Source organism: Oculina patagonica, chromosome 5, assembly GCF_052425735.1.
Source record: "Oculina patagonica isolate OP01 chromosome 5, crgOcupat, whole genome shotgun sequence".
Lineage (NCBI taxonomy): Eukaryota > Metazoa > Cnidaria > Anthozoa > Scleractinia > Oculinidae > Oculina > Oculina patagonica.
In genome coordinates this window covers 21,708,555-21,734,583 of record NC_135762.1, presented here as the reverse complement: position 1 = coordinate 21,734,583, position 26,029 = coordinate 21,708,555, and the positions used below count along the sequence as shown (strand labels likewise).

Here is a 26,029-nt window from a genome sequence, read left to right as displayed (position 1 = left end):
AATATTTTGGCGCCTTCACGTTCGATACACAATGAATATGTTATATCAAGTACTTAGTCGATGTCTTCGCTTCTGCTGACCAGTAGGCATGGTGGACATAGACAAGTTATGTTTTCCCGTAATCCATTGCGAAGGATTGCGAAGTGCTTGCAAAGCGAATTTCCCGCTCATTTCGCGCCAGAGTTGAAGCAGAGAGCGCGCTGTTGTCTGCTTTTGGTAAGCTTCGGCCGCTTCAACATTTAGAGAGCACAAAGAAATCAACTACAAGGTAAGGTAGACTTCTTAATGATGAGTTTTTAGGGATCAAGAACGACGGTCAGGAAAACTTGAGCAAAATCGGCTTATTCTATTTTGCGAACGAAGCGTGTCAGACGAGACAAAAAAATTTCACCCGGAAGTGAAGAAAAACACACTTTCATCAGAAATATCCTTCTTACTTAACTTCGACACTGATTTTGACAATAAATTTTCGTTGTGACTGATTTTTACCTTTTCGCAAAATATTATATCATCACTTTCAGTGATGCGTGCGCGATCGATCTTTTGAATCAAAACTCCTTCGAGCAGTTGGCGATCCTAGCTAGCGGAGCCCCAGAGTCAAGCCCCTTGTTTGAAACTTGAATGATTTTAGAAAATCTAATTTCGAGACTAAGTGCAGAAAAAACAATCCCGAGACTTGCATGTAAGCTTATTGATTAACACACATGCAACTTCAAGACCGAATAATGTTGTACCACTTCTGGAAAGCACAATTATTAGCTCGATTCAATTCGATTTCGTCAGGGCTCCCGGACGTCAAAAGAACAGTCTTCAAACCACAGTCTGGTCTTATTTCAGGCCGATAAGTTTGTGGACAACTAGCTAGGATATTACATTAAATCGTAAATTCGCTTTGTATGATCAGAACTCAACCAGCTGGAACAATTTCTGCATGTTTAACCAACATGTGCGTCAAAATTACTACCAATACCCTCCCCAGTGAGAAACAGGTTAACAGAAAGATGTACGAAAGTTTGGGTTCGTTTCAAGGGTAAGTAATTTTCCAATTTCAAATATATGGATCAAGACTAATAGCTATCAAACGGCGCTTTCTGGATACTTCTATTTCGCCATGTGATTTCAGCCATAACTTGTAGACAATGGAATGTAAATCAATTAATCAATAGCTTGTCTGCCACACCTTTGATGACTCGTGGCACCCCCATTGAGTGCTCAATATTCGAAGGCCAAGATGATTGACGGAATACAATTAACATATAAAGGACAAAACCAACATGCTCTAAACGAACTACGTAATTATCTGAATGAATTGGAAAGAACTGCTATTTATTAGGTGAACATTTGAAGAATCAGTATTGAAAAATGGGATACTGGTATGTCCAATAGCTTTTATATCAGAATCACTTTATACTTTAATCCAAATGGCAGCAAGTTCAAAATGTACATTTTCTTCTTCATTACAGAAATGCACCCATTGAAACACACCGCACCGGAAAATGTAAACTCAGAGCGTGCGTAACTTTCTGTCAAACAAGTAATCCCCTGTGTAGGTTGATTTCTCAAGCATTGTTTTTGCTTAGATGGCGGAAATAATAGACGGTAATTTTGTGGTTAGTCCCGAGAGGCGAATATAATTGTCAGTTGCCAATACTAGACAATTAACCGATTTGAAATCAGTTGTTTATACTTTGGCTCGGTGAAAAATTTTAACTCTGTGAATTGCCCCTTCTCTTAACAGTTGTTATCTTTCTAGTTAGAATGATTTCCAATCAGTTTAAATAAGATTCCCCAATAAAATGAAAGTAAATAATACATGCGGCAAAATTTAGAGCCGCATCTTGTTAACAACATGTACCGAAGCGGCAAGAGCCACGAAATATTTGGTTGCCTTCTTTCCAAAGTGTTTCGCTTTGGACACAACAATAATTCTCGTCTAAATTCTCGCTACAACAAAGATATTTTCATGGCTTTTGGTGAACAAACCTCGAACAAGACTTGGAATGTGCGTTCGTGATATTCACGTGTAACCTGCCGCCAAAATGTGAACAACTTTATGCAAATTTTGTGTTGAAATTTGACCCGTGTATCAAGTAGCATATTTCATTCGGCTTAAAACAGCTTTCTCTTGTTTGAAAAATAAGAGTCCAAAATAGTGATGACTGATAAATAAATTTAAACACATGCTTAGTATTCTCTTTACGTAATGACTTGTTTTCTACTCAATTAACCCAAATTAATGTAAAAAGTACTCAAAATACAAATGCAGTGTATAGTGTTTAAAAGGAAAAAGGGCTTACGGCTTCCTGAGAAATAGCAGTGAACTTGTTGCCTTGTAAAAGAATTTGATCTCCATTTCTCTGCAGTCCTGTTTCCATTTCATTTACCGTCGCTTGCATCTAAGCGTGAACACGAGCCGCCGAAACATGATCTAATTGGGTATCAAACATGGCATGTTTCGTCATGAAACATTGAAGTTTAGCAGACCGTAACGACAACTTTCACGCTCAAAATGCTCACCATAAACACTGAGAACAGGCGAAACTTTGCACCAGAAGTGATTCAAGTGAACCTGCAAATGCATATCGACACAGATCAGGATCAATTTGTCGAAGGAAGTCTTAATATCCAATCTTTCCGCCATTTCGACTGTTTCGAAACCGGAATGTGTTGAAGTTTCGGCGCGAAAGTTGCCGTTACGGTCTGCTAAACTTCAAACGTTTGATGACCAATCATGCTACATTTGATACCCAATTAGATCATGTTTCGGCGGCACGTGTTCACGCTTAGATGCAAGCAACGGTATGAGACTACAAAAGTGTGTGTTGTTGTGAATGGAAGACTTTTAGTCATGGGTGTTTAGCATTGGACGCCATCTTGAAAATGTTGCTTTTTTGTGATTGAGCAAATATTTGCCTCTGTAAGTCTTCTGCGCCTGCATTTAGTGTAAAGGTCCTCTTGCTTGGAAGAATAGTACCATAAGGATCGCATAGGATTTTTAGAATCAAATATATAGCCTTGGTGTACTTTGCATAAATTAAAGTAAGTAAGATATACTTCATGCTTTACCCTGTGGACACAGTCAGGTGCACCCACCCCCTGCACCCTTCACAAAATTAATTAATTAATTCCAGTTGATATTAATGAAAGAATTAATGTTTAATGAAATAAAAATGTTTAACAGGAATTAAAGGAGGGAAGGAGTGAATTGGCCCTCAACACCCTCAAAAATGAACTGTAAGATCTGTCAGAAGAATTTATCGAGGATGAGACGTGATAACGCAAAGAGGCACGAGAAGAATTGCCAAAAAAGGAGGTGAGATATATTTAAATTTGTAAGTAGAGATTAAATACATACATGTCTCTTTAAAGATTCACATGTAATTTTTACGAGGTTGTTTGGTTGATCCACATTATTTTAGGACAACAGATGAGCCCAGCCCACCTGCAACTATATCAGCTCCATTACCAGGACCTTCAGCAAAGAGGTTAGAATTGCTTTGTTGTGTTACTTGGTAACTACCCAGTTTTCAATGAGAGTTATGTGCTAAGAATGGAGGCTTAAGTAATACAAACTTTTTAACATGGTCAGGTCTTCAAAGTGCAGTTCTGCCACATCTAAAAGCTGTAAATTTAAATATAAGTGGGCTCTGATTATTGGGTTTTCACTGTGATAAAAATATTTTAATCATTTACTTTTGTGAAGGTAAATGTTATGAGAATAGCAAGGGTTTAAAACGACTACATTAAATAGAAAGCAGGTTTTGGTTTGGATGCATATGACACAACAACGTTTGTATAGTTCGTATTTAAGCAATAGCGGACTTTTTCCGTGTTTACATAGCCTCATCTTAGTAAACACGAGGGGGGTTGGGAGAATTCGAGACAGTTATGCAAACCCGAGACGCAGTCGAGGGCTTGCATAACTTTTTCGAGTTATGATGAGGCTATGTAAACACGGAAAAAAGTCCTCTATTGCTCATCGTGTTTAGATGAGGCTATGTAAACACGGAAAAAAGTCCTCTATTGCTTTTATAAAATATTTTTTCAAAAATAATTCGACAAATGAAGGGGATTTTGGTTTATTTACATCTTGATTGAAATAGATTTTCTCAAAACGCGCATTTGACAACACATGAACCAATCAAAATTTGTGTTATAAGAGTTCACTAAAATTTGTGGCAAGTAGCGCCGTGTCGACGAAAGTGATTCTACGTAAATCTTGCAGAAAAATATGGAAAGTTTGACAAAAACTAAAAGAAATGCTAAAAAATACGGCTCTGTAAGAAAAGTACTTTGAGATGAGGAGTAATGAATGTCACTGGTCTTGATCGCTCTTGAAAGTGAAGTGAACTTGCCTGAATGATTTGGCAGCCCGATAACACGGTTGAAAAGTCTTGCCATGCCTTGTGAAGTTTTGCAGGATAATTAGGAATCACATAACACAAGCAGCGGATCTAGCGAGGCCGGTAGCAATGGTATGCATTTATTGTACGGTAAATTGTTAAGATAGTGATCTAAACGAGTCCGGTTTCTTCTACTGTCGTTTCCTCCGTCTTTGTAATGTTCTTCAAGCGTAGTATAAACCTCAAATTGAGAACAAATTCTGCTTTGGGTTTTCTGACAAATATCTCCATTCTTTCCTCTTCCCCAAGCCCATTGTGAATGAAAGAAAATGTAAATTAGATTTTTCCAAATCAAGATGATGTTTAGTAATACTTTCTTGGCTTCGACAAGCAAAATCGCTCAGAAAGTTCACGTCTATTATTGCCAATGTAACAGTAGAATTTTTATGCTGAGAAAGGCTCAGAAAAAATACATTTTAAGCGTCATTTAGCAGATTTGACGTCAAAAAGACGGCAACTGATCGGCCGTGCAAAGTTTGAATTTAAGATTAATTTGTAGCATATAGCTTCGTTTGCTTTGACCTATAATTTTTCTCTACTAAAGAATGTCTTATAGGGAATATTATTGTAGTACTTAAATACAAAAATGTATTTGAAAAAATTATGTTTACTGCATATTTTGTCGTTCGCTTAAGTTCCCTCCACGAGCTCGTCTAGCGCTCACGATCATTGAAGCAGGCAAAGCGCTGTGGTTCTTCTTTCTTTTGCTTTTTTTTTTCTCGGGCTAACGTAGGAAGAGAAAGCCGGAACACATATCAAAATTTGGTATTGTTTTCCATTCCTTTAATATTTATACTTGACATCACTCTTCAAGTGTTTTTGGCAGTTTTATAATGTTTTTAAATTGTGCCGGGAAACACAGAAACCGTGACATCACATACTCTCATCTAAACTCACCTATCGACCAATGAGAGCGCGCGTAGTATCTTAATTATTTTATAATTGTATTTTCGTGACGCCTATTGTTTGGAATCTATTGGACTGCTATAACGAAGCCTTCCAAGAAAACAAGCTTGCAATATCGCAAAGAAGAGGAATCATCTCCCTCATTCCAAAAGTGACGAAAACTCGAATGAAATAACATGCTGGCGACCTATAGCCCTTCTTAATGTCGATTATAAAATTCTTGCCAGAATTATTGCAATGCATATTGAACCCTTTCTTCAATTACCTCCACCCACAGTGACCACACAAGAAGACTGTGTTATGTTTAATTCACACTAATCAAACAGGATTCGTTAAAGGAAGATACATCGGGCAAAACATTCCTCTTTTAAATGACCTAATGAACTATACTGATGTGAATAAAATCCCTGGAATTATTCTCTTTCTCGATTTTGAAAAAGCCTTTGATACTTTCAGGGGCGGATCCAGGGGGGGTGGATTGGGTGGCTAGCCACCCCCCTTGATCCACCAGAAAAATGAAAATAAACACATTAAAATAGAAAATAAGGACAATGACACTGGGTAAGGTGAAAAAAGGTGTTAATATTTTTAGCTAAAGTTAATTTGACATATATGTTAACATCCACCTTCCTGAGCCAGGCGGCCGTTCAAAGTAAAGGACGGCCACTTTTCCGAAGCAGGAGATTTTCACCAGCCTGTTTTACTACGTTCTGTGCTTAATGTAAAAAAAACATGTGGTATAATTTTAAAAAATTACATTCCTTTAAGCTTTCTAGAGTTGTTTTAGCCTTGCTGGCATGATTTTCTTCTCCATATTAATCTTTTGAGTGAGTTTTCTTACCGTTTTTTTACCGTCAAGCAAAGCCGCTATTCTAAAAACATTGACTTACCAAAATGTCCACATGCCACTTTGCCAAGAGCTAAAATTTTCCTCGCACGTAGGTGAGGAAAACAACGCATTCCTTCGTGAAAGTTCGTGGCTTTTCAACTTCAAATTTCAATCACTTTTCATAAGAACTAGAGTTTCTGCCCCAAATATAATTTATTGAAGGTAAGTTGAGGAAAGAATAGGTTTCCTAAATTATCAAGGAAAAACAGTAGTTTAATTACTTAATTGAAAGATGTTTAAAGCTGCTCAAAATTGCGGAAACCACGTCTAAGAGGCTTCAAATTCTCAAAATTTTCTGAGGGGCATGCCCCCAGACCCCCCTAGGGGGAAGGAGCCTACGGCCCCATGAAATATGGGTCTCAGGCCCGAACTAATTTGGACTCCCACTTTCAAAATCCTGTTTAAAAGCCTGATACCCCCTCCCCCCATCTCCATAAAAAACCTAGGGCTTAAACAAGATAGTAAACTAAAATATTGGCAAACAGCCACCCCCCTTGGAAAAATCCTGGATCCGCCCTTGACTTTAGAATGGAATTTCCTTCACCGAGCTTTAGAAAAATTTAATTTTGGGCCCAAGATTAGAAAATGAATCAAGATCCTTTACAACGATATTGAAAGTGGGGCAATGAATGGTGGGTATATGATAAATTATTTTAAGGTATCCAGAGGTGTACGGCAAGGATGTCTGCTTAGCCCTTTTCTATTTGTATTTGCAGTAGAAATTTTAGCAATGAAACTTGGGTACGATGCTGATTGTAAAGGCATCCAACTTCCTAATTCACGTGAAGCAAAGCTAATGCAATTTGCAGATGACACAACTGTCATTTCAAGAGATATACCATCTCTTAAGGCTTCCCTTCAGATTATCAACAGCTTTAGCAATATATCAGGTCTGAAACTGAATAAAACAAAGACAAAAGTAATGTGGATCGGCTCTCAGAAAGGAAATAAGGAAAAAGTCATGAACTTCAAGTGCATAACACAACCAATTAAGACATTGGGCGCCTTTCTGTTGTGTGACGAAGATAAAAACAAATGAGGAAAATTTCTTCAGCAAAATTCGTAAAATTCAAAACAATGTTGAATTTGAAATCTGCAAGACTTGCTTTGTTTGTGTACAGCATTGAAAAGTGATCTCGAGGGGGGGCAGTTCACATTCTACATCAGATTTGAAGTGCAAAAAAGGCAATACTGAAATAAGCACTGACGTTTCAAACAACTGTCTCGACTACTTTTGAGGCTCATTGTAGGTACCTGTTTAATAATTTAAACTAAAGTTCACACAACTTCATTCGTGTCTGAGGTGACACAATGTGTAAGCTATATACTGGTATCTCTTTCCAAACCTCTTTACAAAATGTCTGTTGTCTTTCTTTTGAGCCATATAGAGATAGAGTGATGATTCTGTTTTGGAGTTTATCATACTTTATTAATCAACACATTTTGCCCATTTATACTCTTATTTCAACTGTAAGTTCCGGTAAATTGGCAGTCATAAGATTTTGTTGGGCCAAAATACTCGGCATAAGACGCACCCCAATTTTGGCATGAACTTCATACAGAAAAAACCGTGCGCCTTATATACTACTTATTAACCGAGAGTGAGATCATTACAGGGGAATCTCAGACCGAGGCTGTGATGTATTGACTGAGCGACAGCGAGGTCAATACATCAAGGTCGAGGTCTGAGATTCCCCTGTTATGGCCGAACGGACGAGGTTAATAAGTTATTTATTATATGGCCTTTAAGCACTATTCAAAAAAGAGTATAATCAAGGGAAAAAACATTGGAGATAAACTCGCTTTCGCTCTCTGTGGCTCTCTTCGTCGCTCATACTAAAAAAGTATTGGTATGCTTATTATATTTTTCTTTTAGTTATTGAAAAGATAGTTATATTTTGTCGGCATTTTTTTTGTTTTTGCCCCCTTGCTAGTAGCTTTTACTCACAACTCAAAAAACCGTCGAGCCGAGAAAAATTTTCATAATGCCCGCTCAGCAGCCAATCAGAGCGCGCGTACTATTGTAGACATATAATAAAACCAAATAACTACGGTACGTGAAAAAAGATTTCTTACTTTTACCTTTTAAGAAATCTTGCCACTCATTTGGAAGGGCAATTATCACAGACACCAAGTCTGAATACATTTAAGGGAGTCACATTCAAATCCCTCGGGTTACGTTTGGTTATTAGTTATTTTTTTTTTTTAAATTAGGTCTCCTTTTCTGTGAATCCCTTAATTTTCTGCTAATATACTGATTTTTAGTACAAATAAATTGATAATTCCAAAGAATAATTTGGATACCGGTAGATAAATTGGTTTATTTTTTTCTCGGCGCGTGAGCGGGCAAGATGAACCGAATCCTGCAATCTGATTGGTTCCAGGAGCGGGCGGAATTTTTCGATCTTGAACGCGGTCAACGGAACGGGATGCAGTTTCAAGCGAAATCAGTTTTCAGTGCTAGACGAGCGAACACATGAAAGTTTTGCTCTCCAAAATCGAAAAAGCTGTTCGCCAAACGTTGTAAATTTGAAAGGACTTAAAAGCGGTGGAATTAAAGGCCTCAAAGTTCTTCAAAAGGCGAGTATTTATTTCTTTCTCAACAAAATCGAGTTGTATTTTACCGTTCGTAGTTTGCCGTCGAGTTGTTTAAGCATTTTGCAATGATTTTCACGCCATTGCGGTAAACTTCCCGCGGTTTTTAGACTATATCTATGAGTTAAACTGCCTTGTTTATCTGTCAAGTTTTGCTAAAACGGAACACTATTTGCCATCATTCAAGGAAATGAGATTCTTTGATTAAAAACGGACAATTTAATTATCACAATATTGTGCAGTACACTACGCATTTCATTCAGTTTGGCACTGTTTGTCAGAATAAAATTTTGCTGGGAAAAGTGCAGAGATTATAAATTTGTTAAATACAAGTGTGAATAGCTTAAAATACTGCTTTCCAGTCAAAGAAGTATTTTTGAGTCAGAAGAATTTAGGTTTAACACCCTGCGAGCAAAGATTCTTTCAAGACTTTTCAAAACATTTTATATCGAGAATTGTTTGGGAAGCCGACTGAAATCGATTTAAATGTGCTAAGTTTTACGGCATATTTGTGCTATATTTATGACTTCATTTGCTTTTCTTGATTCTCTGCAGTGTAAATTAAATATGCTGAACCTTTTTTTGAGTACGGTTCATTTTAAGTGAAGCTATTTTATTCGGAATTGAATAGCAAACAGCATTCTTTACTATTGCTCGTCGATCGAGTCGGACTCAGTCAAATCAAATCCGCGCGTATACAAACAAAGATTTTGCGACACGTTTTTCCTTCAGTTGGTTTCTTTTCCAAACAAATTAAAGTAGAAAAAAATAAAAACGTTATTTGCTGGCCTAGGTCGGTCCGTATCGGTCTTGAGCACAGCCCTCGGCCTGCGGCCTCGGGCCGTACTCAAGACCTCGGGTACAGTTTTTCCCAATACGGACCTCCCGGCCGGCAAATAACATATATATCTTCAAAATGTTGTACACATTGTTTATTTGCTGCTTTAAGCATTGTGTGAAGCTCTTCAAACATTCCTCATAAAAAGTTGAAAGCTACCTTATAAGTTTACTTCCAACTGTTTTTATTAATGCAATAGGGTACGGCGATAGTCTTCCAGCTACTCAGTTCTTCACTGGCTAGTTTCATACAACAAAGAATTCTCAATTATAGACTTCAAGTGTGGAGCTTCAAGTTCTCTGTCCTCGATATTGTCAACAAGAACAGAGCATTTAACTTTGTCCATCCTTGCATTTCCAAATGAAGTCAAAAACATTTTTTGTTTAGTACCTCCTTCATAAATTCCTGCATGATCTAAACATAACATAATTGCTTGGGATTATAAAAGTTTTGATAATGTGAATTCTTCTAATTATTGCAAGATCACTTCATCTCCAAATACATAATTATTATTTGTTAGAAGTAATCACTTCATCAAAATTCAATCTTCACCCAACGTGGTAATCATTAGTAAAAAGTATATTCCTAAGATTTATCTTTTAAAGATTCACATGTAATTTTTACAAGGTTGTTTCGTTGATCCACATTCTTTTTTAGGACAATAACTGAGCCCAGCCAACCTGAAATGCCAGCGCCATTGCCAGGACCTTCGGCAAAAAGGTTAGAATTGTTTTGGTTATTTGGTAACCACCCAAATTTCAATAAGAGTTATGTGCTCAGAAGGGAGGGTTGAGCAACATGGTCAGGTCATCATAGTGCAATTCTGCCACATCCAAAAGCTTTAAATAGGCCTTTTTGAATCCAGGAATGCAAGGCAATTCTGGGGGATTTTGCTCACAAATACAAAGATACATAATGATGATGATGATGATTATCAAATGAAGATGGTGGTGGTGACTCTTCTCTGTTAAAAACTACTACATTAATATATAAAATATATAAAATACTAAGAGTAAAAAAAATAGCTTGTTAAGTATCATTGTCAGTAGACTGCAAAACAGTCGTATCTTTTGCGAACACGCTAGGTCTTTAATAGTACGACAGCGAGAGGTCTGGAGCCAATGTCAAAACTGTGAGTGGAACTGGGGAGAGACACTAAAAGATACTGTTGTAAATAAAGGTGACGAGCCTACACGACTCCTACGTTCGTGACATTTGTACCTTTGCCTGTCTATGTTAAGTTTGGTCTTTCGTCCTTATTTGCTTGACCTCTTTTTGAGAGTACTGTTTTTATTTGGAGGCATAATGTATTGAATATTAGAGTCGTAAGATTGTGGCCAAAGAAGTGTTTAGAGGTCATTAGTCCGGGCTGCGTGGTTTCCGTTTTTAGAGTTAAATGACACCTCTAAATCTATACTCTGCCACATGTTGTGCTAGTTCAGAGGCTCGCAAAACGACCGATTCTTCGCGCCTCAAAGGTTTGGCGCTTAGCGCCTTCGATAAGTGCTTTTTTCAACGACTTTAGAGAAAAACAACTGTTTTACAGTCTACAATGTCAGAGAAAACCAAGTAGTAACTGACAAACGATGGGGGTCAGCCGATTTCCCTAATTTTTTTGAGCATTTGAAACCTATTAGTTAAGATTTAGATTGGTGGTATTTAAATGATTTTATGGCTTTTCAATCCTGAGTTTGACTACCCCCTAGTTTTTGGCACAGAAAGTGCCAAAATTCCACGTAAAAAAGGCCAGCCTCTTGGTACTGGAAACAGATCTTCATATTGCATTTTGTGCACAAATCTTTTTCGCAAAGTTAATTAACTAGTTGTTGATGATAAAAAAAACAAATTTTCAGTTTAACTGTAATTTTTACCATATTTTCTAAACTGGGTAGGTAGCTTGTGCCTAGCCAGGTGGGAGCCCAGGAGTCCTATGAATGGCCACTTTTCACAGAAAATTAATATGAATAACTGTATACAGAGGGTTTTTTTTATTTAGCAAATTTGGAAACCTTTAGATACCTTTGCACTCATAACTGCAGAAAAACACCTTGCATGCTCCTCAGGCCCTCCTATGGGGACAAAGGCAGGCCTTATAAAAATTTTGGACTCCCACTTTTTAAATCCTGGCTAAAAGCCTGTGCCTAGCCTGCTTCGCAGCCAGTCTAAGCCGCCGGTATAGTACGTCTGCTCAAAGGGTGCCCAAAAGCTTGTTCCGATATCCCGCATATTACTTTAAAACGCGCTATACGATTGGAAAAATCATCCGAAACTGGTCACGCAAGACATTCTTAGCTAAAAAAAAATTAGTTTCGAATCACGTGATGAAAAGAGTTTGATGTACTCGCCTAAATCGAGAGTCTGGAATCTTTAAACTGCAGTGGATCATAAGCTTTTATTTCTGCAGTCGGATACTCTGTTGCGAAGAAAAAAATGACGGGGACATCCGCTGCAATAGTGTTTAACTAAAGAATTTTTGGATGTATTGGAAAAAAGAAGATTTTCTGTAGCCTGATGGCAATACATTGTGACCTCCAAGAAATTCCCCAGTGAGTTTCCTGTTTATTTTCAAACCTGGGAGTCGCATGAAAGCGAGGCAAGTTAGGCCTCGATGTTTTGTTTTGACAATGCTTCCCCAGAAAAGCCTTGCTTCGTGGTCGATCTGACCTGTTAAATTTCGACCTTTCTACCAGGTTTTGGGTTCATTAATGCTACCACAGCAGAAAAAAATTTTTTTGTCAGTTTCCCCTTTCAACTTTGAGTGGAAATCAGATGAAGGAAAGGAGTTCACGATCGCTGAAGGAACTTCTTTATTATAAGTTTGTTCATTACATTTCAGGTTAGAAGATCTTAGAAAATGTGCATGTGTGAGTGATCACATTTAGCTTCAAGTCGTTCTTATTCGACTCAATGTTTTCACTAGCTTTAACTATGGGGGCAGTTGAATTTCATTCACTTGTTAAGTATTTGTTTCCTGTGATTCCATCATCCGAGTTAATCGAACATGGACAAAGCCGTACATGAACAACTTTGAGGCAGAGTATGTCTTGGAAGTAGATTTTTTCAAAAGTGCGGTTGTTTATTTTTTATTAAATGCCATTTTAGAACAGTCCATACCCTTCATAATCAAAAAGAAGAGTTTATTGATTGGCACAAGGAACTCTTTTTCCACAATAATATTTTAGTTCAAAAATGCATATGATCGCACTTATGGCTATTTTCCCACCAAAATTAAATCACACTTAAATATCACATAACATTGATGAAATTGCATTTCAAAATTGAATTGTTGTATTTTAATTCACTTAAAAAGAGCAGAAACTTTAGCAAATGTGTTTTAAATTGATTTCGAAAAAAATCATGTTATTTAAATTAATAGAAACTGCAGGCCTGACGCGAATTCATTGTGTATTTCACACAAAAAATTTAGTCTTATTATGCAAGTATTACTTGGATTTTCATAGTATATCCAGATAAGGTTAGTTTGTCTGAAAAGTGAGAATATAAACCTAATTTATTAGGCAGTCTTAGCAGTAATGATCCAAAGTACTAAATAAGAAACCTGCATATGACCTCATTTCTCACAGACGACACGGGACATAAGTCAGTTTTAGTTCATCGCGTTTCATTTGGGCTATCTCTATAAATATGAATTGTTTGTTTGCTTCACAACAATCACGTTGTACTTTTCTGGGATCTTAGATGCTGAAACAACTCATAATACTTTACTTACTATGTCTTGGTGTGAGTGGCAAGCAAAAAGAAAAAAGAAAAAAGAAAGAAAACAAAGCAGTCTTTGAGAAATCGGAGACACCCTTTTGAAGAGCTGTGTGTAATTATTGTTTCGCGCCTCGAGCGCTCGGTCTAAACTGGGACCAGGACCTACAAGTCACGTGACATTGTTTTGTTAGCTTAGATTTCGAAGGCCGCCATCTTGGCAGTACGCATGTAAACATAGGCACGCTAAGCGTGCAGGAGTTATTTTTTCAATTTATGGGGTGGCTTGGGGTGAAACTGGGTGATTGTCCTGTTGGGATGGTTTATGCCATGGGTTGAGCTATTTGTGTATGGTGCCACACGGAGTCACTTTTTTGCACAAAGTTTGCTTGCAAACAAAATAATTTTTACATACATTTTGATACATCAGAACTGTTTTATTTAATACAGAAATTTTCATCATTTAATTAAAAAACAAAACTAATTCAATTGTCAAAATGTCACAAAATGGCAAGTTCCCTAAAGCGGTTATTTTGTTGCTAGCTTTGTAGCAACCGTAATGGGTTACTTTTGTTTGTTACGGAATACTTTTGGCTTTTTGCCAAACACTGTAACATGATACCGTTGTTTTTCTCACTTTTGTAACATGATACCTTGGTTTTTTTAAAACGAACGTAACACGATACCCTTGTTTTTCTCGAAAAAGCCACGTCTCCATATAGACATTGAACGAAAAGTACTATAATAAACGAAGTAATAAACGAATCAAATAAAAAAAACCACTCTCTTCGGAAAAGTTCTTTTAAGCGCAGTACACCTGAAGTATTTGTTTCCTGTCAAAACTGTTCAACAAAAATTTTCGTTCATTCACAACGTAAATTCTATTCAACAAACAAGAACTAATTGAGTTATCAAGTTGTCACGAAATGGCACGCTCGTATTCTGTTTTTGCTATCGATCGTAGTTGCTTTTAACAGTAAAGTTACTTGTACCGGTTCAATGTTTGAACGAAATGTTTTACAGTTGATTTCATTTTACTTTGGCCGCCCGCTTTGCAAAGTTTGTTGGGAAATTGGAAACTTTGTTATGAAGTTGCCAATTACGGTGCGAGTTTGCGAATCAAATTGCAAACATCGATACAAATTTCCCGACTTCGGCCCGACTGAACTTTACAAGTTTGGTAGTTGAGGAGAAACAAGACATGTTGCTTGAAAGTCATGGCGATTTCTGAACTCGAAGATTTTAGAACTTGTCAAGGAAAGTAGCTTGAAGTGCAAGACAACGTTTCGCATCAGCGATCAAGCAAGTGATTTGCTGATAAAAAAAATATCATGCATGTAGAAATTTGGTCAAATTTTAACTTTTTTGTATGAAAACACATATTTAACGATTTCTGTGAGGCATAATCTTCACTATCTTCAATTTCAAGTCTTCTGCGTTTGTAAACCGGATGAAACTGGATGGTTTACCCTTTTTTAAAATTGATTTTAATCGAAGCCGACGCGACGCGACAGGGAAGACTAATTTGTTCGAGACAACATGTTTACAGCTCGCTGAACATAAAAGTTTTTTATTTTTATGACATTTGTTTCCAACAGTTTAGCGTAGCAAAGCCCTTTTTGATAACATAACTACAGAAGGATTTAATAAATTCGGGCAGAAGTTGGGAACTTTGTATCGAAGCTCACAATTTGATTCGCAAACTAGGTCAAACTACGAATACGTTTCCAATCCATGATAATCCACAACTCACCAATTAATCTTTCAACGAAAACGAACTGCGACACGCTGCGACACATAATTTCGTCAGATTACTTCGCCTTTATAAACTGCAATTTGATTGGTTCTGATAGTACCTGAAATCTGATTGGTGTGACAAACAAACATACTTCACTGACCCACTGACCCACTGAGTCACGGAACATCGCGCCGACTAAAGAGCTACCGGTATTTTGAAAAAATAACTCAAAAATGTAGGCTAAGAAAGCTAGATATTCGCTATTGAACGCTGTAAGGACAAAGACTGAACGCTGTTCTTACGTATTCCTTTGCACTGACTATCTCAGGATCCATAGTGAGTACTTTAGCCGTCGTTTTACCTTGTTTATAATTCAGTTCATAGTCACTTTAGGTCCTTTAGCTTTTTCAGCATCACTTTGTGTACCCCTTTTTTCGACTTTTTTTGCTTGTTTACAAGCAAAAAGTAGGAGAATAGCGTTTACGTGGACTCAAATCTGAACAAGAAGGGGTCGCATTCTTGTTAACTCTCAAGGGAATACTTTCCGCTGTGGGTGATCAAAGCGCGTGACTTGTAAAGTGTCCCTCTATAGTTGTGCTTCAGCACTTCCGTTCTTGTAGAAAAAACGTGACTTGTCAAATTTACAAACATTATATAAGAATCAAAAACGTGAGTAGCCCAAATCTTACGTCACATAACCAATTAAGAATGTAAGCGGTTCAGCGCTCGAAGGCAGTGAAGTTTAAAACGAATAAGAACGCAATTTTTACTAGTACAAGTCTTTAGGCGCTAATATTAATTTAACCTAAAACAATTAACAACGCAAATTTGTACTCGTACAAGTCTTTCACACACTAAAACGTTGCTAATAATTAACCAAAGGGAACTCATTTCGTGACAATTGATTATTTCTGCTGAGTTGCACAATTTAGAATTGCAACATCATCTAGCGAAGCGCACTATTACTAAAAATAGATTTCGCCACATGATACCCCCCCCCCCCCCCCCCCCGCGTGAGTCGGACAACAATTTTAGTTTGGGCAAAGGCTTTGTGTGGAGGGGACGCATTCTTGACAAGAAAAAGGGGCGAGAAAGGCACAATGTGAGGCCGAGATTCTCGAAAGGCTCGAAAAATGATAGATTCCAAACATTTTTGCTTTAGTAAGTGAAAACAGATTGAAGGTATCCAAAAAATGGCCCAAAATTGAATTTATTAGTCGAAGATCCGGCAATAACACCTTGATTCCCACTGCAAAATTATTCAGGCTGCCAAGAAATTTAAGCGGCGGATAGCGAATTACTATCGAATTATATAATTGCGAAGGATAGCACTTGTATGTTTGCTTCATTTAGGCACCGGAAAGATCGTCGGTTGCAAGAAATTCAGAATTCTTCCCGAATTTGACGGCACTGATCGCCGGTCATCCGATCTGTTTCGACACATGATAGATAGAGGGCGAAAATATTATGCTATTCAAACACCTTTCTAATGGAATTGACAGCGGGTTTGATTTTAATAAAGCTGTTATTTATCCCCATTACTATTATAGACTGCAGCTACAGCTGCCGAGCTCGATCAGTGTATATTAAATAGTATTTGCCGCGACAATTGTGTAACGAAATTGACCTCTTAAAATATTCGGGTCAGGCAAGGGGACTGATCGGACGAGCGTTTCTTTGTGTAATTTTGTGGTGGCATAAATCTGAGGTTAGCTCTGTTGTGTTGGAAAATGTGCCACTAAGAACAGTGTAAACGTTTTGCATTTCTCATAAAAATAAATGTTTTCTTTCAGCAAATCCCGGCAGCAAATCGGGCCTTTATAATCCATTCAATAACTGAGAGTAAAACATTTTACACATTTATTGAATAATCGCTCTGTTTGACAAACCTTTTGTTTCAAACCACGGTTTGAGCTTTCTACGTTGCACAGGTAAGGCTTTCTCTCGAATTCCGAGCCAATCTGGCCATGGTTTTGTGAAAAAAATCGCTAAATATGCCTCCAAAGTGCCCGCCAACCATACATTGCTCTTACAGAGAGCGGTTTGTTTGTCCGAATTTTGACTCACACCGGGGGTCAAATTCTGTGACGTCATTAGTGCGCTTCGCTAATTGCAACATCATTAAATGTGTTAAGTGATATTTATAAGTGTTTTTGTAGCCTGTTGTGAAATTACTTCCGGTGGAAGCAGTAAACGTTAAACGTTAAACGTTTCTTCTGTTCAGAAGTAAATGCATCGATCGCCATTAGAAAAATAACAGCAACTGTTTTGCTGGAAATGTAGTCGTTAGAAATGGCATGTGTAGCCGTAAGGTAAAGAATAACGTGAGGAGAAGCGGCTTTTGGTAATATCCAAACCAAAATTTACTTCTCAATGTGGGTTAAGATTGCGTGACGAGACAAAAGGTAACTCTGTCGTGCGTAACCTAACCTGCGATCAGGCGTTATTTTTCTGCATTAAGCCGAGTAGAAATCTTTCTAACTCGAAAGGAGACAACTATTTCGATTAAACATGTTAAAGGCAAATGTCGAAGTTTACCTTTTTTAACCAAGCCAAAGTATATGAGTCGCAAAGCACCCAGTCGTCGCGACTGACAAATACAGCATTTACTCCGCGAAAATAAAAAATGCTTGAACTGAAAGACGTTTGAATTCTTCCATGATATGTTTGAACAACAATGCCCAGGATAAACCTTCTACTCATACTAACCTCATGTAAAAAAAGTCGATATCTCGAAGAGATCTTTGTTTTAGGTATTCGAACATATTAAACCTATCAACTTGTGTTGTGTTGGAATCTACGGATTGTTGTTATTGTGGTCAGTGCGAAACAATTATTATCATTTGCGATGTTAAATACATTGCGGCGATAATCAAGGGGTATAAACGAACTTGATAAAGACAAAAGGGTGATTATCGCTTTGCTGCCCAAAATCTCTAGAACTCTTGTTTTTTTCCTAAAAAGAAAAAACACAGTCGAATTCCTCATTTATTAAGCTTTCAGGAAATATATACTATATTGGAGTTTATTTTTAGTGCAGAATGAACTATTGTGATGGTTTGGTGGGTTGTCATCTGCTTAACCCCTAAACCACTAAACCGCTAACGCAGTGTAAACTTTTAATCACCAATTTATTAATTAATATCAATTAATAAATTATTTTGGTGAAGGGGGGGGGGATGGAGATTACCTGACCACGTGCCTTTGGTAAAACCGGAAGTATACACCGGTACTTACGATACTTACAATTGAAGAACTCAAAGGTATATATTTGTTTCAGAAAGTACTATGCTCTCCTTGTGGTACTATTCTTTATGGAACAAAACACTTTGTGCTTAACGCATGCCCAGATTAATATGCGTCACGAACATCGCGTGTTTCTTCCTGTGGATGGATTCCTGTAGACTCTCGTGACGGTTCCGACATTTCTTGTAAGAAATCTTCACACTACGTGCTTTTCGGCTTCATGCTTCATGCGTGTTCACCAGACGGTGGCGAGAGCATTAACGGGTCATGCTTTAGCTAGGCCTAGACACAAATATCGCGAAAAATGCTCCCAAAAAAATCTATCCAGAAATTCCCAGTTTTTCCCCCAAATATCTCTTTAAAAATGTCTAAATATCCCCAAAATTTGCTAAAAATCCTTAAATATCCCCAAAATTTTTGGTCTTTCTCGAGTGACAATGGGCTCAAGTTCAATAGAAATAGATTTACTTGGCTCCTGTGCTGGCTCCGTCATTTTTGAAACTTACTTTCCTTGGAAATCTTTGGGTGTATTAGAAATAGGAAAAAATGCTGCACCATTGGATTTGGTTTAAGCAGTCACTTATTTGTAAACAGTAGAACACAATTATCATTTTATAGGAATTATTAATAAAGCAGCAAAGAAAAAAAAACACTTTTTCTTTCAAATCATCTAAAAATCCCCCACAATCCCATTTTTTACTAAAAATCCTCAAAATTTCTAAAAATCTCCTGATGCTCTAAAAATCCTACAAAATATCCAGCTTTTGTGCCTAGGCCTAGGGAATTGCGAACATGTTTTTTTGAAATTCAATTAGCGAAAGTTAGCATAAAAACAACGGTTGAAATGATTGTAAGCTAGCTTCCTTGTCTAAACACCTGCACTCTAACTTCAACTGATCGGCGCTGTGTGTGACGTTTCAATAAAGAAAGTCCTTCTTCCGTATATTGGTTGTCACATGATTATCTGATTTGATTCTTGTCAAAATCGAAATGTATCACGATCGGTCGTTTAACATCTTACAAAACATAAAACAGAGCTTCAAAACTGAAGAATGAACTCATTGTACTTATTCGCAATCGAAATTATTTCTTAATGGCGATATTGCATTCTGCACTAACCTTTGAGTATCTGAGCTAAAGCCTGGCTGCGAAACGTGTTAACATGAGGTGGTCAATTGATGTATACTGATATATACCTTACGTTTAAAAGTATAAAAAGAAGGAATCAAAGATCTAACAGGCGAGAGTTGAAACAGCTTGCAGATATATTTTGCTGCCGACTTTTCTGAACTCAAGTAATTATTCCCTTGCCAGCATAGGCTGAATTTCTGGCATTCTCTGGTAGCTTGCAGTCAATTTTAGATTTTGTTTTTCAATAAAATGAAACCAACTTATAATGCGCAAGACTTTTAAGAAACAGAGTATTTGGTTACCAATCTGAATGAAACATTTCCAGTATCAACATAGGAAATCGCATAAACATGTCAGGCAAACATTGTCAAGTTTCTAATTCTGTTACTGATAAAATACAACAGATTTTTTAAAGCAGAATTTGTAATGGGTTTGAACTGTATCAGATGTAAATTGAATTCTACATGTACCTGTTAACTGCTAGAATTTCTCCTCTCGCCTGTTAGACCTCACAATCCTTCTTCTTATACTTTTTGCACCCATACGGATCAAAATTCGTGGTTAATTTGTGACGGAAATGCTTTTTTACTCAAAATATCCCACGCACTTATATAAACTTAATAATTTTAAGCCAGCAAGGGCCCCTAAGCCGCTTTCATAGAACTTCTACTTGGTTCCTAAAGCAATGTATTGCGAGTCTAAATAAAACAAGTGTGAAAAAGGGTGTGTTATTGGAGGTAAGGTTTTACGAAATCTGCTTCTTTTTTACTTTTAGAGGTCGTTTAGTAGACTACCCGTCTTCGGATGAAGAAGAAAAAACAGTAGAGGGTAAGTTTTTTTGCTTTGAGTGTGTAAATATTCTTTTGAAGGGTGAAGAAGATACTTTTGAGGAAAAGTTTAAGAGGTTGATAAGTTTTCACTTGTTTGTAGAAATGACCGACACTGCTATGAATGAGGAAGAGGAGTCTGCTGCAAGTAATGGGTTTGAATTCAAACTCTATCCTTACATAGACAGAAGGGTGCGAAAGTTTGACATTCATCGCAGAGTTTTTACTACCAGACTGATACAGCTGGACGATACAACGCTTCCACCACAGTCCAATTTAGCTCAGCTAATTGAATCTGCCTTGCAGAGAGCAGTAAACAAGCAGCTGTTGGATGGAAATGAAAGCCAAGATGACACCCTCTTCATCAACATGTCATCAAATCGCTTAAAAAATGCTTATCAATCACATAGGATTAAAGTTGGCGATTGGAAAAGAAATACCGAACCTGCTCGGCGATTGCTAGAGATGTTGAGCAAAGTTTTGAACTCAAACGAACAGTTTGAGATTAATGACAGTTTTCACATTGAAATCACGCATGTAAGAGACCCCTTGCGTGGCAGAGGTCGCAAGCGCCTCAAACCTGGAGAGAAGCACATTGATGATCTGTTGCGCAGTAAGAGGAGTGTGGTGTATATTGACAACAAGGACGAACTTTGTTGCGCACGGGCGCTTGTTGTCACCAAAGCGAAAAGAGATAGACACCCTAAGTACGACACCATCAAGCGTGGAAAAATGGCTTTACAAGGCCAATTGGCGCAGGATCTTCATCAACATGCCTGTGTCCCTGAAGGTCCATGTGGTCTATGGGAGTTAGTCCAATTCCAGAGAAAACTATCGGAATATCAGATAGTAGTTGTGTCCGCAGACTGCAACTATGAAATTATTTACAAGGGGCCCAGTCAGCCAGAGGACAAGCAGCTGATACTGATCAAAGTGGGTGCACACTACCATGCCTGCCATTCCCTCAAGGGGTTTCACGGAAAATCTTACTTCTGCCTCGAATGTGAAAAAGGCTTTAATGAAGATGAATTAAGTCATCACAGATGTAAAAAATGTTATGCATGCCATCAATATGAATGCCCCGATTTCAAAAAGTCTACTGGTCAGGCCAGCGTGGTGTGCCAAAGTTGTAATCGTTGCTTTTTTGGTCCTGATTGTAAGCAGAATCATCACCGCTACAAAAGTAGCGGAACACTTGCTGATAACACCAAACAGAACAGTGTGTGTGATGTGTACAAACGTTGTAGAGACTGCAATAAGTCAGTAAAAGGAAGGGAGATACCGGAGCACAAATGCGGCTATGCAAAATGTCCTTCCTGTGCAGAATACTTGAATTTAGAAGAGCACAAGTGTTTCCTCCAACCAGTGGTTGAAGAAGAGGGTAAAAAACAGAAGAGAGATCGTAATGCCACAGTTGGATTGGCCACCCTTAGTTGTAACAAAGCGATTGCAGAGGATGAGGAAGAGAAAGAAGAATTACCCCCACCCATATTTGTATACTATGACATTGAAGCACGTCAGGATGGGGACAAACATGTGGCTAACCTCTTGTGTGCAGAGCGTGGAGATCAAGACAACCCCTTTGTCTTTGAAGGTGAGAACTGTGTCGAAGCATTTATAGACTGGGCTCGCTCACTCTCTCCTTCAACAAATGACCCTAACGTCACGCGACAAGTCATCTGTGTTGCACACAACTTCCAGGGGTATGACAGTTATTTTCTACTCAATGAATTCTATCGCCAAATGATTTACCCCAAGCAGACCGTCAATGGGGCGAAGATTTTGTGTATGGAGGTGGAAAGACTTAAGTTCGTCGACTCCATGGCATTTCTTCCAATGCCCCTGTCAGGGTTCGCCAAGGCGTTTAATCTTCAAGAACTGGAAAAGGGATTTTTCCCGCATTTCTTTAATACACTAGCCAACCAAGATTACGTAGGACCTGTTCCATCAGAAGACTACTACGATCCACAAGGAATGTCTCCAGACAGAAAGAAAGATTTTGAAAACTGGCATTGTGCTCGTAGAGATGAAGGCTACAAGTTTGACTTCCAGAAAGAAATCATCACCTATTGCAAATCCGACGTGAAACTGTTGAAGGAGGGGTGTAAACAGTTCCAAAACGATTTTGAGCAGTTAGCTAAGTTTAATCCCATGGAGAAATGCATTACAATTGCTGCTGCCTGTAACCGTTACTATAGGAAGGTGTGCTTGCAGCCAGACACCATTGCCTCTGAACCAGTTCATGGCTGGCATGGAAAGGGCAAACCACATTCTTACGCTGCACTGGAATGGTTGCACTGGGAGGAGCATTGCTTGCATGAGCAAGAGCTCAATGGGAGAGGTGTCAAGGATCGTCTGCAGCATGCAGGGAACCATGGTGAGCATAAGATTACCATTAATCAAAATGTAATGTACGTGGATGGATATGATGTAGTCACAAACAAGGTCTATGAATTTCATGGCTGTTTCTACCATGGGTGCCCAACCTGCTTCCCCAACCGTGAAAACCGATACCCAAAGCTCAACAACATGAGCATGAGGGAAATCTACCGTAATACCCTAAAGCGGAACCAAAGTATCGTCGATGCTGGGTACAAACTGGACATTATGTGGGAGTGCCAATGGAAGCTTCTGAAGAAAAGCCGTTCAGATGTCAAACAGTTCTTGGACACCCTCAAACTGAAGTCACGCCTAGAGCCAAGGGATGCTTTTTATGGAGGGCGGACAGATGCCATACAGTTATATCGTAAGACTGAGCCTGAGGAAGAGATACGTTATGTAGACTATACGTCTCTCTACCCTTGGGTCAATAAGAACTGTGACTACCCTGTCGGGCATCCAACCATCATCACCCAACCAGAGGGGACAAACATCTCAAATTACTTTGGCCTCGTAAAGTGTACCATTGTCCCACCACATAACCTGTACCACCCAGTGTTACCGTACCGTTGTGGAGGAAAGTTGACATTTCCTTTGTGCCGTACTTGCCTAGAGACACAGCTCCCATGCCCTCTGTTGCAACGCACCCACAGTTGTCCTCACAATGAAAATGAACGTAGCTTGACAGGAACATGGTGCACGCCTGAACTGCAAGTAGCTGTAAGCCAAGGCTATGTCATCCAAAAGATCCATGAGGTTTGGCACTTTGAGAAGACAAGCACACAGCTATTCAAGGAGTATGTCAATACTTTTCTCAAATTGAAGCAGGAAGCATCTGACTGGCCCTCTGACGTAAGAGACGATCCTCTAAAACGTCAGCAATACCTTCGCAATTACAAAGATCACGAAGGAATAAACCTTGATGAGGCGAAGATCGAAAAGAATGCCGGAAAACGATCTTTGGCTAAATTGATGCTGAATAGCTTTTGGGGTAAATTTGGGCAAGGGTCAAACAAATGCAAGGTGGAAAGTATCACAAAGCCAACTCGCTTTTATCAACTTTTACAGGATGATTCCTACCACATCCATAGTATGCGCGTGGTGAATGATGAGATGATAGAGATGGTCTACAATTACCAGCCAGAATGCGACCCGGTGCAGATTAATATTAACATCTTTATTGCATGTTTTACCACGTGCTGGGCTCGTCTCAAGTTATATGATGGAATCAAACAACTGGAACAAGATCAAGTGCTCTATTTTGACACTGATTCTGTTATTTATGTTTGGAGAAAGGATCTCCCAGAACTTTCCCTGGGTAACTACCTGGGGCAGTTTACCAATGAATTGGATGATGGCGATTTCATTATAGAATTTGCATCTGGTGGCCCTAAGAATTATGGATACCGTACCCAAAAGGGAAAAGTGGAATGTAAAGTGAGGGGATTCAGCCTAAACGTGAGAGGGCAGGAACAGTTAAACTTTAATATTCTAAAAGACAATGTCCTGGCAGAACTCCAGCAACCAAATGTCATACCTCGAGACATTCCTATCCTGAACCCACACAAGATCACTCGGGACCCTAAAGCCAAGACCATCACTACTCAAACGGAAACCAAACACTACTCTCTTGTGTTTGACAAAAGAGTAGTGAAGCCGGGCACGTTTTGCTCATACCCGTACGGTTTCCAAAGACAAAAGAGAAGCAGAAGAAACTGATGTTGATTTTTTTTTTTTTTAAACTTAAACATCCCGGTCGCCTTCTTTGGTTGTACTGGGTGTATTTTGTTTTTAAAGTAAAAATATGCCATCCCCCTTTGGAAAGTATTTGATGTAATTGCTTAGAAGGAAAGAAAGAGACTGAATTCTGTCAATCAAGTTTCAGGATAATCACAGATTAGCTGTGCGCAGATTGAGTCAGCTCAAAAGAGGATTATAGTTAATGACTAGTATTGTTATGACTGTCTGGCTTTCATGGATATCTTCATCAAACGTGGAGACACTGAGAGAGTCACACAGAATGCCAACATAGCCAAGATCACACAAATTGCCCGAGAGCAAGATCTTGATTTAACATCTGGTATACTTCTCATCATGAGGTACACCCTCTGAACAAGCAAACCAAGATTGGCGAAGTCTAATTCTGCTGCAGAGTTCAAGGGACAATCCTACAAAAACTCTCTCTCGGGTGTCCTGTGCAAGTTTTCGTGTGTGACTTAAAATCTGTTTCATCGGGTCAACATGACAAAAGAGAAGAGCACAGAAATTTGCTTTGTTTTCTTTGGTGGGAAGATGGTGACATCTCAGTGGACCCAGTCGAGTTAGAATAACTATGAGTTAAAATGAGTACTGAATGACAGTCCAACTTATTCGTAGCAACGTCTTCTCCAGGGTGTGCCAATCTTGCCCTCAAAAGAACCGCACAAGAGGAAGAGTCGGGTAAGCAGTGGTCTCTTCCCAGACCATTCTACGTGGATGACAGCCTAACGTTTTGTTCAACCCTTGAGGCCAACCATTTAGTTATGTCAGTCAAGGCGACATGCAAGAGAGTGGACCTCAGTTAGGTCGCCTCAAATAATAAAGAAGTCAAAGAACATTCCAAAATTCAACAGAGCGGAAGGAACCCATAGAATGAGCAGCCAGAACTCTAGTAAGCTGAGATATCAAACATATAGTGAACTTAAAGAGTGTGATCGTTTCAATATGTTAATTGAGAGTTACAGTCAAACCTCCTGCAAGTGACCTTCCAAAATGTCAAGCCTGTGTAGTCTCTTACGAAATTTGGAGTAGTAGCTTGCAGTTATTTTTGGAGTTAATCCAACTGAAATGCATCCATAAACACAAAAACACTTTATTGAAGAACATCTAATAATCCGAAGAGATTTCATTGCGTCCAGTTTAATTTTCAAGTTGCAATACCAGCCATGTCACAACGAACCAAGTCACTTGCAAACATCGAATATGAGAAAATGTTCTAATGTTAGACTAATCTCTGTCGCCTTATCAGGTTTGTAAGGCGTCCTATAACCCAATTGGGATCCGAGTATCACTTTGACAACAGGAAATGTAAACCGTCATCTCCAAAAGCTGCCAACGACAGGTTCTGACTACAGTGATTTGACAGGCAAAGTTTTTGAATTTTGGAAAAGTGGTTGCACTGGGAGGTTTGACTGTATTCATTTATAAAAACCCTGACGCATTTCAGGGGTGCCATGTAAGTGTCACTTGTCATTTTCTTAGTTTGTGCGTTATTGTTGGGCATATACCAGGCATAACTAATCGATGATCAATGACATCAATTGGTAGTCAATGAGTAATCGATGGGTAATCAGTTGATTAGTCATTGATTATTGGCGATGATCA

At 38.5% G+C, this 26,029-nt stretch overlaps 1 protein-coding gene and 1 long non-coding RNA gene across 3 annotated transcripts in view; one reads left to right on the top strand and one right to left on the bottom strand.

Annotated features, from left to right (window-relative positions):
• LOC144653273 (uncharacterized) overlaps nt 1-26,029 on the bottom strand; it is a 93,372-nt gene that overhangs the window by 9,488 nt on the left and 57,855 nt on the right. The window lies entirely within an intron of this gene.
• On the top strand, nt 10-25,884 carry LOC144653262 (uncharacterized). Of its 2 annotated transcripts, none has more exons than XM_078513214.1 (6): nt 10-268; nt 3,182-3,313; nt 3,420-3,485; nt 10,289-10,351; nt 20,236-20,288; nt 20,391-25,884. In XM_078513214.1, the coding sequence occupies exons 2-6, from the start codon at nt 3,228-3,230 to the stop codon at nt 24,383-24,385; spliced, it is 4,263 nt and encodes a 1,420-aa protein (XP_078369340.1). In that variant the 5' UTR covers nt 10-268; nt 3,182-3,227; the 3' UTR covers nt 24,386-25,884. The 2 variants fall into 2 exon arrangements, with proteins under 2 accessions (XP_078369340.1, XP_078369341.1); XM_078513215.1 differs by lacking the exon at nt 10-268 and adding an exon at nt 525-1,373.

Coding starts and splice junctions, on each gene's coding strand:
- LOC144653262 (XM_078513214.1), top strand. CDS start 3,228: ATGAACTGTAAGATCTGTCAGAAGAATTTATCGAGGATGAGACGTGAT. Junction 3,486..10,288: donor CCAGGACCTTCAGCAAAGAG/GTTAGAATTGCT, acceptor ATTCTTTTTTAG/GACAATAACTGAGCCCAGCC. Junction 10,352..20,235: donor CCAGGACCTTCGGCAAAAAG/GTTAGAATTGTT, acceptor TTTTACTTTTAG/AGGTCGTTTAGTAGACTACC.